Raw genomic sequence first — 19,611 nt, 5'->3', positions numbered from 1 at the left:
GTATGACTTTCATGTGTGAAAGTCTGAGCCATTTAAAACATTCTACTTTACAGAACACCAAAATAAAAGTACTGTAATTTAAATGAAAATCCAGGATTATAACTGGAATGCAGGGTATTGGTTACCAAGTATTTGTAACTTAACTTTCACGTGTTTAGGAAATGCTGAACAGTTATTGTGATATTTTTTTCAGTATGGTAGTTTAAATAAATTACCAAAATAAGTGAAACTGGTAGGATTATATTGCATTATTTTGACAAATAAAACATGCAGAATTTTGGATTTTTTGGTGCAGAATTCCCCCAGGAGTAGGGAATGTTGTATGCAAAGGAATGTAGGGGGTGCAAAAAGCAGGAGAAAGCTGGAGTTTACACTCTTGCTGCCTTGCATTGCTCTGGTGAAACAAAGCAGCTGTAAATCCCACTGAATTGACCATTATGCTTTGGATGGTGTGTGCTGCTCAGGAGTCGGGTGGCCATTACAGTATACCAGTGAATCTGGCTATAAAAAGTTAAAATAAAAATAAAACAAGGTTTATATTTCTAATAATTCAAAAATATTAAATATCACATAGTAACATTTTCTTTCCATTTCTTATTTAGTGTTCATGTATCCATTTTGCAATTTAAAAAACCCCCAAAACCTACAGGAATTCTCAGACAAAAACTACATTAAGAATGAGTTACGGCTGAAGTACACATCATAAAATACATTACAAAGATGTTATAATTATGGCCAAGTCAATTGTTATAACCCACACAATTCAGAGTTTAAATTACTTAAAAGAAATCTTAACACACTGAAGTTTGAGAATGCACAGTTAGGGAGCCCACATAATTTTAATGCTGCCTTGTAGTGATAGTGTAGTGGGGTAAAAAACAAAACAGACCAACCTAATCTGGGACCACAATCACTAAAATCATGGTTCAGAATTATAATAATGGGTTATCATCTGGGGTCACTACAGTGCAAAGTTAATATTGTTTGGAGGCACTAGCCATGCACTTCTATATGTAACAGGTTTAGAGTTCTTTTAAGATTAACTCCAACTCTGAATTTCCTGGGTTGAAAATTCTTGCTTTTGGGATAATTTTAATATTTCCAAAATATATTTTACACTAAATTACTAACATATATTCTCAACTATAATTCCATCTTAATATTGATATTGTCTCAGGATATTAATGGAGATGCATATAGGATATTAATGGAGAAACATGTATAATACCTTAGACATTTCAGACCAATTAATTTGTCACTCCTCCAGATACAACTTTGAAATGTTAAAAATAAATAAATAAATAAATAAATAAATAAATACATCAAGGGATTCTGACAAGTTATGAATTGCAGTTCACCACTCAGGGAGCATATTTACATTGCAACTTGAAAGTAGTTATGACGCTATATGACTGAGGGCTTGTCTACACTACCAAGTTTTGTTGACAAAACTTCTGTCGACACCCAAAAGTCGACAAAACAAAAGTTGCCAAAGGGTGCTCACACTTGCTCCCTCTGTCAACAGATCATGTCCATATTGGGGACACCATTATCGACAGGGTGAGCAATGTACCGTGGGTATGTATCCCACAGTGCAATGTTGTGGGAAGGAAGAGCTGATCGCTGTGCATCTTGGGATTCTCTCTGAGTTCTCCCACAGCCCCTTCAGCTGCCGAGATCAGCATCATGAGGAGCTTTGGGAGCTCTCGGTGTTGAGGAATGGCAAAACAGCACAGCAGTCTGTCCCCCTCCCCGTGCAGCAGCCGTCTGCCTGCTGCTGTGTTCCTAGTGCCGGGCAGAACAGGAGCATTCCAATGATTTGCTCTTTGTTCCCCGAACGGAGCAGCACAGCTACTTCATGGAGCTTTGAAAGGGAAGGGGCGCATGCCTGCAGGGCAGCAGAGATCAAACCACTGAGCAGAGCAATCAGGGCAGGCATTGTGGGATACTGGCGGAAACCAGTTCTGTCGACAAAACAATCAGCAGTGTCTACGCTGTACTGTTTACAACAGTAAAGTGAGGGGAAAAGACAGGGGTGGAAGTTTCTTTTCGCCAAAACTGGGCGTTTTTCGCGACAAAAGTCCCATTGTAGTGTATACGTTCATGCTGTTTTGTCACCAAAAGACAGTTTTTGGCGACAAAACTTGCCAGTGTAGACAAGCCCCAAGTGTACCAAGCCCTTTGTTTTTCCCTGCTGGAGGCCCCACGGTCCTACTACACCCTGCCCCCGGAAAGGAGCTGTGAAGGTGGGTCCTCCAGGCCTGCCGAGAAAGGCTGCACTGAAGCAACCAAGCAGGCTTAGATAAAAGTAGATGCAAGGCCTTAGCAGGTCAGTTCCTGGATTGGACCAGAGGAGCAAGGAAGGGTGCTCCTCTCTGGCCAAAGGAGCTCAAGGGACAACCAAAGTTTAGTTGGGAGAGCAAGAACACAAGATCTTTAACCTTAAGGTAAGGGATTAAGATAAAGGGGGCAGGTGGGAAGAGGCCCAGTAACAAATGAATTCAAGTGAGTGGCTGCTATTTACAGGGTCCTGGGGTTGGAACACATAGTAGCAAGCGAGCCCGGGCTCCCACACTGGTCAAAGGTGAAGTAGTGTAAATCCCGAGAGGGGACAGGCTTGTTTGGAAGCCTGAGTGAAGGGCTGAATTTAAATGGTCCACAGCAGGACCAAAGACCCTAGTGAGGGCAGAGAGACTTCATTTATTGGCTTCTTTACTACCTCAGAAGGGGTTCTTTTGGACTTTGTGACTTGGCCGGAGTGCTGAAGACCCGCCAAGTGAGGCTGACAACAGTCAGGTGGCACCAGAAGCAGGAAGAGGCCTGCAGTACCACATGCAGCAGCAGAAGGTGCTCAAGAGGTGAGTGCTTTCCCCAATTATATGCTAGTACTGTACAACATCCAAAAAAATCTGCTAACGTATGAATACAAAAAGCTTTAGATACTGGATCAACAACCAACAAGTAATAAATCACAAATGACACTTTGCATATACAGCTACAAACTCTTCAAAGCAGCAAAAGAATAAGCTTCACAGACTGAAACATTATACTGTCTTCCAGTCCCCACAAACTACCAAAATATAGAATGATTGTTGAGATATAATCAATATAAACAGAGTGAAATACAGGAAACTAAATATATACCTATTAACACTATCTGGCCTCTCTTTCATATTCCACTTTGCACCATATTCTGAAAAATATGCAGTTTAACTTTTTAAAATTAACTGTGCATCATTGTGGTGATTCAAATATTTTTGAAATTGCTGCCCAGATGAGTATAATTGAATTAAAAATGTCATTTTCATCCAGCTGTCATTTCTCCCCACTTTGTTCTTAGTTCCTGTCAATTTGATGACACTATAAAGGCCATTTCATGGTTTACTAACTTTCATGTAAGTTAGTAATATCAAATAAAGAAGAAGCAACTATTTTTTTACACAGCTGCTTCTTAATATTAAATTAAAATGCTCTGAAAGGAAACTAGTGACTGGAGATTTCAGTGACATCAACTAAACTGCAGGGGACTACCAGTCAACATTTGAGGGACAGGTGAACTCAAAGGCCCTGATTCTGCTCTCCCACTGGTATAAAAATCAAAATTGGAGCATCTAAGTGGTAACTGTTTACTGAGATATTGCTATCACTTTTTCACAAGATGACAATAGAATGTGTTTTCAACAGGAGATGCTGAGCTCTTTTGAAATCTAGCCGTGGGTGATGAGCACTCCTGGTTCAGATTATAGAAATGATAACATCTAGAATTACTACAATTTACAAATGAACATAATAGCTTGAGGAGATGGAAGGCCAATGAATTAGGGACTGTGCTATGTACAGATATCAGCTGGCCAATATCAGCTAGAAACATTAAGGAAACATATAATTATACATTTACTACATAATTCACTTTTACTACATGAAAACATGACAAATTTATATATCACTTACAAAAGTGAGCTTAGAATTTCAACAGAATTGTCTTTAAATCACAAATCTTTTATTTTTAAAAATTTCGTTTCTCTGTTTCATTCAAACTTCAGGATTAATGCAACCAGCTGCATTACATGTGAAATATCGGCACTTTTAGAAACTGTTTTTTTTTGTTTTGGTTTTTTTTAAGCAACTAAAAGCTGTGGTAAAATTCCCAGACATTAAAATTAAGTAGTAAATCCAAAAAGACACACTATATCTAGTAATCTTGACAAAACAAACTTGCACATTACATAATGCTTGCTGGGAAAATACTCTTTAATACACATTTTAATACACACTTGAAATGTGCTGTGGACACATCTGGGGGGCTATCTGTAAGAATTTCTTAAAAAGTTCTGGTCTGCATCTCAACACTGGACCTGATGCTTAAAAAAAAAAAAATATTCACAAAAGAGAAAAAGTTTCTTTGTAAAAAACACCAAAGATACTCCCAAAATGTATAAAACACTTTGCACGGCAGATTCTCTTTTCTCCTCCTTGCATGAAGTACCAATTGTTTGTAAACAGTTTTTAAAAGCGTTAATAGCTTTAGGGAATGTGTGAATCACAGTTCACATGAATTTTTCTCATGAAGTAGTACAATATTGCTACACAGTAGTTTCATGTTTCCATAACCCAGTCCTAATATTGCCAGTGCTATCTGCAGTGAGCAAGGGTCCATCCTGTCCACTGCCTTTAAGTTGTCCATTCTGAATGGCTAAATTTAAGCCATATGATTTTTGCTGGCTTTCAAGTTCAACTACTATTGGTTTCCTCAGAACATCCTTTTTGTTGTTTGTAGCAATGGGTTTTTCACTATTTTTATTGCTTTTCGGAAGTGTACTGCAAGCATCACTGCTATCTTGTTGGGACTGGTTATATTGGCGTTCTCTGTATGCTAAATAGGCTCTTCGACTCCTTGAATGTCCTTCACTGTTGCTTTGTCGATTTTTAGATAAGCCATTTTGTACACTTCCTTCCACACTGGTGGGGACATCGTATGCATACTCCCTCAACACTGTAAGCCTACTTGTGCGATGTCCCTTACTTCTGTTTTTATGATGCCGGCTTTGGTGTCCATTTGTTCGAAACTGAATCTCTAATGGAGCCACATGCATTTTGATGTCATTGTCTACTGAATGCTCAGTCAGACTGTTATCAAGCTGAGGACCTGTGTTCAGTGGTAAAGAATTAGGATGGCATTGAGCTGCTGCAGCCTGTATGTTGGTTAGTTTACAACCTTGAGAAGAATTTTTTAGGCTTGATGCACTCTTATTAGTGCACGAAGATTCCGCACTGCTGTTGGTACACTTAGGAGTCTCTCCATTAGTCCCACTGGAATTGGAGGGCTGAACATTAACTTGCACTGAGTATGTGCTCCTTCCAGGACAGCAGGCTGTTATCCAAGCATGCCTGACATCTTCCCTATTAACACAATGATGCATCATAAGAAAGGCACTAAGGCTTAAACATGTGATCCCAAAAAAGCAACTAACAATCAAGTCCATGGGATAATACAGAGAAACTGCCAAGGCCCCGAAAATCCACAAAGCAACATACAAAAACAAAGCGAGGCTTGCTCCCAGAAGCTGAGCTTGAAAACTGTGCTCATTCTCCAAAGCTGATGTGGAAACCAGTGAGACTGACACTGAATCCTGATGATTCAGGTCCCCATGTTCACTGGTTGCTAAACGCTGCTGTTCCTCAGCTGGCTCTTTAAGTTCAAATTTGCGTTCAGGGTGTCGTTTCAATTGTATAAAGATGCTGAGAAAATACATGCAGTTTATGAAAACTATGAAGCTAGCTGGTCCATAAAAGGCTCCTAAGCTAGGTTCCCATGTCATCCAGCAACTGGAAAAAAACACAAAAAAAGATAGCACATCAAGACAGATGACCTCTCAGAACTCACAATATTTAAGTATCATTTTGAACTGTTGAAATAAGTCTTGGCTATGTGGCATATCTTCCAAAAAATGACAACCAAAAATCATAACAATTTATTACAAAGCTGTCAAATATCCAATACTCACTATGGTGCATTAGGCCTGCTGCCGTAGTTCCTGATGTTAGCTGCTGCCGTTATCCCACAAACTATGATAGGGATTCCTCCGCCAATAAGGTAGAATCTAAAAATAGGACAGTTATTAATGGTTCTTCCAGCAGTTTAAAGAGACTTTATTTAGCCACCATGAGCTAAAAAGAAAAGAAAAGGCTAATCATAGAATCATAGATTTTAAGGTCAGAAGGGACCATTATGACTGTCTAGTCTGACCTCCTGCACAATGCAAGCCACAGAATCTCACCCACCCACTCCTGTAACAAACCTCTAACCTATGTCTGAGCTATTTAAGTCCTCAAATTGTGGTTTAAAGACTTCAAGATCTACAGAATCTTCCAGCAAGTGACCCATGCCCCACACTGCAGAGAAAGGCAAAAAACCCACAGGGCCTCTGCCAATCTGCCTTGGAGGAAAATTCCTTCCCGACCCCAAATATGGCGATCAGCTAAACCCTGAGCATGTGGGCAAGACTCACCAGCCAGACACCCAGGAAAGAATTCTCTGTAGTAACTCAGATCCCACCCCATCTGACATCCCATCACAGGCCATTGGGCTTATCTACCGCTAATAGTCAAAGATCAATTAATTGCCAAAATTAGGCTATCCCATCATACCATCCCCTCCATAAACTTATCAAGCTTAGTCTTGAAGCTAGATATGTCTTTTATCCCACTGCTCCACTTGGAAGGCTGTTCCAGAACATCACTCCTCTTATGGTTAGAAACCTTCATCTAATTTCAAGTCTAAACTTCCTGATGGCCAGTTTATATCCGTTTGTTCTTGTGTCCACATAGGTACCGAGCTTAAATAATTCTTCTCCCTCCGTGGTATTTATCCATCTGATATTTATAGAGAGCAATCATATCTCCTCTCAGCCTTCTTTTGGTTAGGCTAAACAAGCCAAGCTCCTTGAGTCTCCTTTCATAAGACAGGTTTTCCATTCCTCGGATCATCCTAGTAGCCCTTCTCTGTACCTGTTCCAGTTTGAATTCATGTTTCTTAAACATGGGAGACCAGAACTACACACAATATTCCAGATGAGGTCTCACCAGTGCCTTGTATAATGGTACTGAACACCTCCTTATTTCTATTGGAAATACCTCGCCTGATACATCCCAAGACTGCGTTAGATTTTTTCACAGCCCTATCACATTGGTGGCTCCTAGTCATCCTGTGATCAACCAATACTCCGAGGTCCTTTGCCTCCTCTGTTACTTCCAAGTGATGCGTCCCCAATTTATAACAAAAATTCTTGTTATTTATCCCTAAATACATGACCTTGCACTTTTCACTATTAAATTTCATCCTATTGCTATTACTCCATTTTACAAGGTTATCCAGATCTTCCTGTATGATATCCCAGTCCTCCTCTGTATTGGCAATACCTCCCAGCTTTGTGTCATCCGCAAACTTTACTAGCATATTCCCACTTTTTGTGCCAAGGTCAGTAATAAAAAGATTAAATAAGATTGGTCCCAAAACTGATTCCTGAGGAACTCCACTAGTAACCTCCTTCCAGCCTGACAGTTCACCTTTCAGTGTGACCCGTTGTAATCTCCCCTTTAACCAGTTCCTTATTCACCTTTCAATTTTCATATTGATCCCCATCTTTTCCAATTTAGCTAATAATTTCCCATGTGGAACTGTATCAAATGCCTTACTGAAATAGAGGTAAATTAGATTCATTGCATTTCCTTTGTCTAAAAAATCTGTTACTTTCTCAAAGAAGGAGACCAGGTTGGTTTGACATGATCTACCTTTTGTTAACCCATGTTGTATTTTGTCCCAATTACCATTGACCTCAATGTCCTTAACTACTTTCTCCTTCAAGATTTTTTCCAAGACCTTGCATACTACAGATGTCAAACTAACAGGCCTGTAGTTACTTGGATCACTTCTCCCCTCCCCCCTAACTTAAAAATAGGCACTATGTTAGCAATCCTCCAGGCATATGGTACAACCCCTGAGGTTACAGATTCATTAAAAATTTTTGCTAATGGGTTTGCAATTTCATGTGCCAGTTCCTTTAATATTCTTGGATGAAGATTATCTGGGCTCCCCCGAATTAGTCCCATTAAACTGTTCAAGTTTGGCTTCTACCTCGGATGTGGTAATATCTACCTCCACATCCTCATTCCCATTTGTCGTCCTACCATTATCCTTAAACTCCTCATTAGCCTCATTAAAGACTGAGGCAAAGTATTTCTTTAGATATTGACCATGCCTAGACTATCCTTAACCTCCACTCCATCCTCAGTGTATAGCGGTCCCACTTCTTCTTTCTTGTTTTCTTCTTATTTATATGGCTATAGAACCTTTTACTATTGGTTTTAATTCCCTTCGCAAGGTCCAACTCTACATGGCTTTTGGCCTTTCTCACTTTATCCCTACACGTTCTGACCTCAATAAGGTAGCTTTCCTTGCTAATCCCTCCCATCTTCCACTCCTTGTAGGCTTTCTGCTTTTTCTTAATCACCTCTCTAATATCCAGGTATCATCTACCTGAAAATCAGATACATTCCCAGGATTTTGGAAACTTTAGACGGTGCTTTACTGAGAAAAGTAAGGTCAGTCACAGGTAGCTAGCTGGCAGATTGGGGCTTTGGTGAAATCATTACCCTCAATCTCAAGGTTTCCCTCGTGATATAACCTGCCTTCACCTGCTAACAATTGATGGCTTCTCCCTCAGACTGGGAAGAGAAAGGGTAAGTCATTTCAGTGAGTCAGGCCCAGGAGGAGTTGTCACAGAAGCCAGCAGCAGAGTGCAGAGAGACAAGGCAGTAAGCTATCAACCTGGTGAAGGTTGTTAATCTTTCATCCTTTTGCTTAGGTACTGTGTTAAGTTTGTTACTGGCAGATCACCCATATCGGACAAGGAAAGAGATATTATTGTATATGAATTCTCAAGCATTTGCAGTTTTGGAGAAGTCCTGTTCTTCAGAAAAGGAGGAAGATCTCAGACACAGCAGCAGCTTGTTTCACAAAACAAAATTTTGGTGAAAGTGTTCAGGGAGCTCTGGGGACAGCACGCATGTATGTGTGTGCAGGGGGGACTTGAAGGAGCTGGGAAGGAGTTGGAGGGGCTCAAAGAAACAGGATGGAACAGAGGATGGGGGGGAACTAGGGCAGCTGACAAGAGAACAGGCATAGACAAGGGGCTCATAGCCTATATTAACACTAACTCTTAAGCAACAAAGGGCAACTCTGTTGCTAAGTGTAATCCACTGGCTCCCTGTTTGAATTTGGCCCAAAGCAAAGTCCTGTTTCTACATTACATGACCGTAAATGGGTTGGTGTTCCTTGTTATTTCAGTGACTGCCTCACCACCTGTAGCCCTCTAAGGCAGATGCATGACAAAAGGGGTCTTACTGACTGACTTGCTGGGGACAGAGCGTCCATAACAGTGGGTCATCGACTAGCTTGCCAGAGGACATCAGAACGAACCCAACACTGAGTATATTCAGCTCAAAAAGTGAGCTGAGTATATTCACCTCTTCCAACACACCCTAAAACACCACCATAGTAAGAGTCTCACAGGGACACAGAGTAAAAGGAAGGAGGAGTCATCAGAGGATAATAAAAAAAAAGATAGAAAGGAGAGGAGGAGGTGATAAAAGGGAAAAAGCGTGAAAATTCCTGAGCCAGGAGACCAATTAGATCAAATGAGGATATTCTGAGTGCTAAGTAAGTTGATAAGCACAGCTTTTAGATATTATGGTACTAGAGGCTTCACAAACATTAGCTAATTGCTCCTCACAACGTTCCTGGTAGTTCGGTATTATTCCCAATTTATAGACAGGGAAACTGAAAAGACATTATGGCTAAAATTATCAAAATTAGCTCCTTAAGTTTGTTTTTCAGGATGTAAATTAGCAGAGTGATTTTCAAAGGTGCTGAATGCCTCCTCTGACTGAAGTCAACAGAAGTTTAGGGTGCTCAGCATTTCTAAAAATCAGGCCACTTATTTCGTTGCCTAAGTATGGATTTAAGTACCTAACTTCAGATATCCAAACACTAGTCTTTAAGTGATGAGGACTCTTGGTGGTATGGACAGAGAGGTTAAGTCACCTCATGTCATACTAAGCCAGCAGCAGCAGAGGAAGGATTATATTTGGGACTGACTCCCAATCCCATGCCACACTAGTTGCACCTTAAATATGTTTTAAAAAAAAACCAGAAAAGGCAGCATAGTTCCTAACCTGAAGAGCCTGCAATCTAAAACAGAAAGATGGAGTGATATGGAAAAGGAACAAACAAGAAGTAAGGTGGCCAGATGGTTATTGGTACATATAGTATCACATAAATGTAGGGCTGAAAGGAAACTCAAGAGGTCATCTAGTCCAGCCCCCCTGATCTGAGGCAGGACCAAGTAAATCTAGACCATCCCTGACAGGTGTTTGTCTTACCTGTTCTTAAAAACCTCCAATGATGGGGATTCCACAACCTCCTTTGGAAGCTTATTCCAGTGCTCAGCTATCCTTATAGTTAGAAAGTTTTCCCTAACAGCTAACCTAGAGCTCTCTTGCTGAAGATCAAACCGATTTACTTCTTGTCCTACCTTTGTGGACATGGAGAACAACTGACCACCGTCCTCTTTATAACAGCTTTTAACATGACCCACCACCCCCTCTTTTCTCAATATGTAACATGCCCCATCAGCTCTCGTGTTAATATACCTCAGAATATTAGCTTTTCTTCACAACTTCACCAATTGCTGACTCACATTCAAGTTGTGATCCACTACAACCCTGAGATCCTTTTCAGCAGTACTAATGCCTAGCCAGTTATTCTACATTTTGTATATGTGCATTTGATTTTTCCTTGTGCTATTCTGTTGCACTCATCTTTAGCAATTTGTTCATGTTTCCACTTTTTATAGCTTTGATTTTCAGGTAATTAAAGAATTCCTGATGGAGCCATATTGGCCTCTTACTATTCTTCCTATCTTTCCCTCACATCAGGATAGTTTGCTGTTGTATCTTTAATAATGTCTCTGAGAAACTACCACCTCTCCTTTTTCTCTTATATTTTCTTCTCATGGGATTTGACCTACCAGTTCTCTGAATCCATTTAAGTTGGCTTTTTTTGAATACCATTGTCATTTTGCTACTCTCACTCATTTCCTTCCTTTCCTAAGAATCATGAAGTCTATCATGATCAATCTATCTATTCATGATCACTTTTTGAGAGTCACTACCAATTCCTCCGTTAGTCTTGATAATGCAGTTTTAACCATGAGACCTTCTTTGCTTTCCATTGTGATAACCATAAAATATAAGCTCCACTTTCTGTTGGAGGAATAAATTTATTTTTAAACTCTTTTGCCATTCCTGTACTGAAGACTGACAATCTCCATAACAACTGTAATTGCACTTTTTCCGAAAAAAATTAGTAATATAATAATCTGTATGAAATTATTTGGTATTAGGGTGCATAACAGATAGAAATAAATGAAAGGTAAAGTAGTTTTTGAGATCCTGCAACAGATGAAGAGAGGGATGGAAACAAGCACAAACAGGAGGAAAAAATGGAAGACAGATACAGACAAGATGAAACAACAAATTCCTCCAAGCCTATGCTAGGGCTGTATCATACAGTCCAAGAGAACCTACCTTTCTATCAGCCTCCACAGAAGCTTTCAAATCGCACCCCAAGGAGTAAATTGAATGAATCCTGAAGGTATGTCTAAACTGGAGCTAGGTGAGAATTCCAGTTCAGGTAGACAGACATACCCACACTAGCTCTAATCAAACTAGCATGCACATATAGCAGTGGTTGCATGAGCAGTACGATGGACTGGCCATAAAGCATATAATTCTATGTGAAACCCTAGGTACAACCTTGGACAGCTAGTCCCTCCTATCACTTGTGCCATCAATGTTACACTTTCCATTTTTAACTATAACAGGACCGCTTGGAAATAGTGACCATAATATAATAACATTCCTGTGGTGGGAAGAACACCTCAACAGCCCAACACCGTGGAATTTAATTTCAGAAAGGGGAACTATGCAAAAATGAGGAGGTTAGTTAAACAGAAATTAAAAGGTACAGTGACTAGAGTGAAATCCCTGCAAGCTACATGAACACTTTTCGAAGACACCATAATAGAGGCTCAACTTAAATGTATACCCCAAATTAAAAAACACAGTAAAAGAAGTAAAAAAGAGCCACCGTGACTTAACAACCATGTAAAAGAAGCAGTAGAGATAAAAAAGTATCTTTTAAAAAGTGGAAGTCAAATCCTAGTGAGGTAAATAGAAAGGAGCATAAACACTGCCAAATTAAATGTAATAAGAAAAGGCAAAAAGGAGTTTGAAGAACAACTAGCCAAAAACTCAAAAGGTAATAACAACATGTTTTTTAGTACATCAGAAGCAGGAAGTCTGCTAAACAACCAGTGGGGCCCCTGGACGATCGAGATACAAAAGGAGCACTTAAAGACGAGAAATTAAATGAATTCTTTGCTTCAGTCTTCGCAGCTAAGGATGTTAGGGAGATTCCCAAACTTAAGCCATCTTTTGTAGGTGACAAATCTAAGGAATTGTCACAGATTGAAGTGTCACAAGAGGTGGTTTTGGAATTAATTGAGAAACTTAACAGTAACAAGTCACCGGGACCAGATGGCATTCACCCAAGAGTTCTGAAAGAACTCAAATGTGAAATTGTGGAACTATTAACTATGGTTTGTAACCTGTCCTTTAAATCAGCTACTGTACCCAATGACTGGAAGATAGCTAGTGTAACACCAATATTTAAGAAGGGCTCTAGAGGTGATCCTGGCAATTACAGACTGGTAAGTCTAACGTCAGTACCGGGTAAATTAGTTGAAACAATCGTAAAGAATAAAATTGTCAGACACATAGAAGAACATAAATTGTTGTGCAAAAGTCAACATGGTTTCTGTAAAGGGAGATCACGTCTTACTAATCTATTAGAGTTCTTTGAGGGGGTCAAACAGACATGTGGACAAGGGGGATCCAGAGGGAAGTTGGGATAAGAGGGAAGATCCTTTCATGGACTGAGAACTGGTTAAAAGACACAGAACAAAGGGTAGGAATAAATGGTAAATTTTCAGAATGGAGAGGGGTAACTAGTGGTTTTCCCCAAGGGTCAGTTCAAGGATCAATCCTATTCAACTTATTCATAAATGATCTGGAGAAAGGGGTAAACAGTGAGGTGGCAAAGTTTGCAGATGATACTAAACTGCTCAAGATAGTTAAGATCAAAGCAGACTGTGAAGAACTTCAAAAAGATCTCATAAAATTAAGTGATTGGGCAACAAAATGGCAAATGAAATTTAATGTAGATGAATGTAAAGTGATGCACACTGGAAAAAATAACCCCTACTATACATACAATATGATGGGGGCTAATTTAGCTACAACTAATCAGGAGAAAGATCTTGGAGTCATCGTGGATAGTTCTCTGAAGACGTCCATGCAATGTGTAGAGGCAGTCAAAAAAGCAAACGGGATGTTAGGAATCATTAAAAAAGGGACAGAAAATAAGATGGAGAATATCTTATTGCCCTTATGTAAATCCATGGTATGCCCACATCTCGAATACTGCACACAGATGTGGTCCCCTCATCTCAAAAAAGATATACTGGCATTGGAAAAGGTTCAGAAAAGGGCAACTAAAATGATTAGGGGTTTGGAACAGGTCCATATGAGGAGAGATTAAAGAGGCTAGGACTTTTCAGCTTGGAAAAGAGGAGACTAAGGGAGAATATGATAGAGGTATATAAAATCATGAGTGGTGTGGAGAAAGTGTATAAGGAAAAGTTATTTACTTGTTCCCATAATATAAGAATTAGGGGCCACCAAATTAAATTAATGGGCAGCAGGTTTAAAACAAATAAAAGGAAGTTCTTCTTCACTCAGTGCACAGTCAACCTGTGGAACTCCTTGCCTGAGGAGGTTGTGAAGGCTAAAACTACAACAGGGTTTAAAAGAGAACTAGATAAATTCATGGAGGGAAGTCCATTAATGGCTATTAGCCAGGACGGGTAAGGAATGCTGTCCCTAGATTCTGTTTGTCAGAGGGTGGAGATGGATGGCAGGAGAGAGATCACTTGATCATTATCTGTTAGGTTCACTCGCTCTGGGGCACCTGGCATTGGCCACTGTCGGTAGACAGGATACTGGGCTGGATGGAACTTTGGTCTGACTCAGTTTGGCCATTCTTATGTTAACAAGCTGGTTCAATCAGAGCTAGTACAGGTATGTCTATCTGAGCTGGAAATTACACTTTTCAGCTCCTGCATAGACATACGCTGACTCTCTACAGACTGCTTCAGAACCAATGGCTGCGAAAAACTATCATTGTACTCTGCTGATGGGAACACACATTTGGAAAGTCTTCCCAAGGAACCTATATCCAACCTGCCTGCACCCACCAACCAATAGACTGTCTCCCAAAGTTCAGTATATTCACTCATCAAGATGTTCTGGACATCCTAAAGAAATCGTGACCCAAGCCCTGTGAATCCAACTCTTGCTTTTCCTGGCTTCTGAAAGAGTCATGAACTGGTATCACTCCTAATCCAAGTAGCTAACAACTCATTCAGGGAAGGAATCTTCCTTCCTCCTTCAAACACGCAACAGTCTGACCAACACTGGAAAAAATCTACCCACCCTGGATACATTGACTCTAACCAACTAGCACCCTGTGTCAAATGACCTGTTCCTGAATAGTCTCAGAGAAGCTAGCCCAAGGCCAACCACAAGCTCATCTAACTGAAGTGAATATCCTAGATCTGATGCTATCTGGATTCAGGCCAGCGCATGGGATGGAAACAACTTTAGTGGCACTGATGGATGATCTCCTGCCAGTCCATTGTTTAGACTTGATCCTGAATTCTTCACTAACACTATGCTCTCACCCTAGCAGCACCCAAGATTAATGCTTTCTACCATCTCTGGTTGGCAAGGAGACTGTCTCATCCTCATGGACGGTGACCTGGACTCAGTTATGCATACCTTTGTCACCTCTTGGCTAGATCACAGTAACGCAGTAAACATGGGAATGAGCCTTCAGGCCTTAGGAAACACCAACTGATACAGAACTCTGAAGCACATCTCCCCAGCAACATAGGCTACCACGACTATATCAAACCTGCCCTCCACTTTCTACACTGGCTTTCCACAGAACGTCAAATCAAGTTCAGGATCTCAGTCCTTGTCTTCAAAGTGTTCAATGGTCTGGGCCAGGATATCTGGGCCAGGATATCTAAAACATCACCTAAAGCTCCAGAATGGAGACCATGGTTGACAATTTTGCTCCTCAGGTACAATCTAACTCTCCACAATTAGGGTAAAAGTTCGCCTGTGTGGGACACAAAACTTTCTCAGGGGCCAACCCGAGACCGTGGAATGAAATCCCCCAGGAATTAAGGACCACCACAAACCTTCACTTTCTGGTCTACATTCAACATGCATTTCTTTAGTCTTGCCTTCTCAAATACAGAATCATAGAAGATTAGGGTTGGAAGAGACCTCAGGAGGTCATCTAGTACACCCCCTGCTCAAAGCAGGACCAACCCCAACTAAATCATCCCAGCCAGGGCTTTGTCAAGCCAGGCCTTAAAAACCTCTAAGGATGGAGATTCCACCACCTCCCTAGGTAACCCATTCCTGTGCTTCACCACTCTCCTAGTGAAATAGTTTTTCCTAATATCCAACCTAGACCTCACCCACTGCAACTTGTGACCCTTGTTCCTTGTTCTGTCATCTGCCACCAGTGAGAACAGCCTAGCTTCATCCTCTTTGGAACCCCTCTTCATGTAGTTGATAGCTGCTATCAAATCCACCCTCAGTCTTCCCTTCTGCAGACTAAATAAGCCCAGTTCCCTCAGCCTCTCCTCATAAATCATGTGTCCTAATCATTTTCATTACCCTCTGCTGGACTCTCTCCAATTGGTCCACATCCTTTCTGTATGGGGGGCCCAAAACTGGATGCAATACTCCAGATGTCGCCTCACCAGTGCCGAATAGAGGGGGATAATCACTTCCCTCAATCTGCTGGCAATGCTCATACTAATGCAGCCCAATATGCTGTTAATCTTCTTGGCAACAAGGGCACACTGCTGACTCATATCCAGCTTCTCGTCCACTGTAATCCCCAGGTCCTTTTCTGCAGAACTGCTGCTTAGCCAGTTAGTCCCCAGCCTGTGGCAGTACATGGGATTTTTCCATCCTATGTGCAGGACTCTGCACTTGTCCCTGTTGAACCTCATCAGATTTATTTTGGCCTAATCCTCCAATTTGTCTAGGTCACTCTGGACCCTATCCCTACCCTCCAGCATATTTACCTCTCCCCCCATCTTAGTGTCATTCACAAACTTGCTGAGGGTGCAATCCATCCCATCATCCAGATCATTAATGAAGAAGATGTTGAACTAAACCTGCCCCAGGACTGACCCCTGGGGCACTTTGCTTGATACCCGCTGCCACCTAGACACTGAGCCATTGATCACTACCTGTTGAACCGGACAATCTAGCCAGCTTTCTAACCATCTTATGGTCCATTCATCTAATCCATACTACTTTAACTTGCTGGCAAGAATACTGTGGGAGACCGTATCAAAAGGTTTGCTAAAGTCAAGGTATATCACATCCACCACTTTCCCCATATCCACAGAGCCAATTATCTCATCATAGAAGGCAATCAGGTTGGTCAGGCATGACTTGCCCTTGGTGAATCCATGTTGACAGTTCCTGATCACCTTCGTCTCCTCCAAGTGCTTCAAAATGGATTCCTTGAGGACCTGCTCCATGATTTTTTCAGGGACTGAGGTGACCCTGGATTCTCCTCCTTCCCTTTTTTAAAGATGGGCACTATTATTTGCCTTTTTCCAATCGTCCGGGACATCCCCCGATCGCCACGAGTTTTCAAAGATAATGGCCAATGGCTCTGCAATCACATCAGCCAACTCCCTCAGCACAGTCGGATGCATTGCATCCGGCCCCATAGACTTGTGCATATCCAGCTTTTCTAAATAGTCCTTAACTTGTTCTTTCACCACTGAGGGCTGCTCACCTCCTCCCCATACTGTGCTGCTCAGTGCCTCATTCTGGGAGCTGACCTTGTCTGTGAAGACCGAGGCAAAAAAAGCATTGAGTACTTCAGCTTTTTCCACATCATCTGTCACTAGGTTGCCTCCCCCATTCAGTAAGGGTCCCACACTTTCCCTGACCACCTTCTTGTTGCTAATATACCTGTAGAAACCCTTCTTGTTACCCTTCACATCCCTTGCTAGCTGCAACTCCAATTGTGCTTTGGCCTTCCTGATTACACCCCTGCATGCTCAAGCAATATTTTTATAGTCCTCCCTAGTCATCTGTCCAAGTTTCCACTTCTTGTAAGCTTCTTTTTTGTGTTTAAGCTCACCGAAGAATTCTCTGTTAAGCCAAGCTGGGCACCTGCCATATTTACTATTCTTTCTGCACATCAAGATGGCTTGTTTCTGCTCCCTCAATAAGGCTTCTTTAAAATACAGCCAGCTCTTCTGGACTCCTTTCCCCCTCATATCAGCCTCCCAGGGAATCCTGCCCATCAATTCCCCGAGGGAGTCAAAGTCTGATTTTTTGAAGTCCAAGGGCCATATTCTGCTGTTCTCCTTTCTTCCTTTTGTCAGGATCCTGACCAGAACAATCTCATGGTCACTGCTGCCCAGGTTGCCACCCACTTCTACTCCCCCCACCAATTCCTCCCTGTTTGTGAGCAGAAGTGTGTGTGTATTTAAAAAGCTTCCAAAAAGAGATACTCTGCTGTATACACTTCTTTCCTTGGTGAGAGGATGAGTGAAGAAACATGACAGATGTTAGTCATGTTGCTTAATGATGTACTGGAAGGTGCTCACATACTATAATGATGAGCATAGTATAAGAACCTATTTAGAATAGTTTTATTTATTTATTTATTTAAAGAAAATTTGCTTAAAAGTTACTCAAGGAAAGCAAAACGAACACTTGCTAACTCTTGCATTAGTTATTTAGTAATTACCGTCTACTTTCTCTGATTAAATGGATAAACTAGGTATTTCTGCCCTCAACTGTTAAACATAATATAATTCGATTTTATCCAATGTTCTCAATAAGAAAAGCACTTTCATATTAGCTGCTGATTTATCAAATTTCTGAAACAAGTGTTCCATTTCCATTAAATGGAAACAAAGCCAATCAACTTCTGCCACCTTGTGGAGAATTCTGGGTTAGCAAGGTTTAATTAATATTGATATGACTTTAGCACAGCTCTGGAATAAAACCTTTTAATGCTAGATTAAAATAATAATTCTCAAGAAAAGACGACACTACAATTTACTTGAAGAAAAAATAATTATATTTCAGTAATTTTAGAAGACATGAAGAAAATCTTAACTGAAATGCATTCCTGTAATTTTCTTATTTACCAAGTACTAGTAGCATGTCTAACACATTTTTCCTCTCTAATCACAGAGAATTTGCTGAACAGTTTCGTCTTGAATTGAAGCAATTTTTTTTTGACGTTCCAGTGTTTAAAACACAGGACTAGGAGTCAGGAGATGTATGGTGAGATTTTCAAATTAAATGGGAACAGTGTGAGACCAAAGCTGAGCACGTTTGATAATTCCACCCCAAAATCCCAATCCAAAAATTCTGCTACTGCTATCACGTAGGATCTTGGGTAAATAATTTCATGACTTTGTGCCTCAGTTTCTTAATCTGTGAAACAGGAATACCACCCTCCTCTAATAAGAATGATCCTCTTTCTCAACTTCATGATTGTTTTGGGGCCTATATTAATAATTTGGAAACAGCTTTGAAAGCCTTGCAACAAAGGTATTGTATTGTAAGAGTGCCAAATATTATAGCACTGTGTTACTGGATTTTCCCATGATAGTATTTCCCACTTCATTCAAAGCACCCAAAATTATGTTTAGTTCAGAAATTCTAACTGAAAGACATACGATAAAGCAGACATTAAACAAAACGGTGCTCTCACCTGAGCATTGGTCTAGGTGGAGGAGGTGGCTCATCAGGATCTTGACACCTCTTCGCTTTTTTAGTAACTTGTTTGTAGATGTTACGAGATGTCACTCCCAGCCACAGTAGTGTGGCAAGAGTAGAATAATGCAGAATTATCCCAACCTTGAAAATAAAGGTTAAAAACACAAGCTTTACTAGTTCAGACAAAAGAATCTTTTTATAATTATTTATACAACACCTCATGCACCTGAATTTTTTTAAAAGTTCAGCTCTTCTACAGAATATTTTTGTTTTATTTTGGCTTAGTTTTAAATGACAAACCACCTAAAATGATGGTTTCTTACATGAATGGATTAGGCATTTAAAAATAAACTGAAAAACAGGTACAACATTCACAAATGTAATAACATTTGTTATAAACCAAATGTATTTATAACTTATGTAACACATACATTTTAAAAAATGTCAATATAATGTTACGGCTAGGCATTTAAATACAAAAAAGTGATGGAACAGCAAAAGTAAGGTTCTTATGGTAACTATCTTGTACACGCTGCATGTGGTGGGCCAGAAAGTGGTTGGCTAACAAAATAACCCACTGACTTT

At 40.5% G+C, this 19,611-nt stretch overlaps 1 protein-coding gene across 3 annotated transcripts in view; it reads right to left on the bottom strand.

The window, feature by feature from the left end:
* Positions 1–237: 237 nt before the first annotated feature.
* Positions 238–19,611, bottom strand: part of ADGRA3 (adhesion G protein-coupled receptor A3) — a 118,768-nt gene continuing 99,394 nt past the window's right edge. For all 3 annotated transcript variants that reach the window (XM_073342384.1, XM_073342386.1, XM_073342385.1), the window contains 3 exons: positions 19,022–19,167; positions 6,006–6,101; positions 238–5,826 (listed from right to left, as the gene is read on the bottom strand). In XM_073342384.1, the coding sequence (XP_073198485.1) occupies positions 4,584–5,826; positions 6,006–6,101; positions 19,022–19,167 (1,485 nt within the window). In that variant the 3' untranslated portion in view covers positions 238–4,583. The remainder of the gene's footprint in view (positions 5,827–6,005; positions 6,102–19,021; positions 19,168–19,611) is intronic.

Source organism: Lepidochelys kempii, chromosome 4, assembly GCF_965140265.1.
Source record: "Lepidochelys kempii isolate rLepKem1 chromosome 4, rLepKem1.hap2, whole genome shotgun sequence".
NCBI classification, from domain to species: domain Eukaryota; kingdom Metazoa; phylum Chordata; order Testudines; family Cheloniidae; genus Lepidochelys; species Lepidochelys kempii.
The sequence above is the reverse complement of the archived record's forward strand: the minus strand, read 5'-3'. Positions and strand labels throughout refer to the sequence as shown.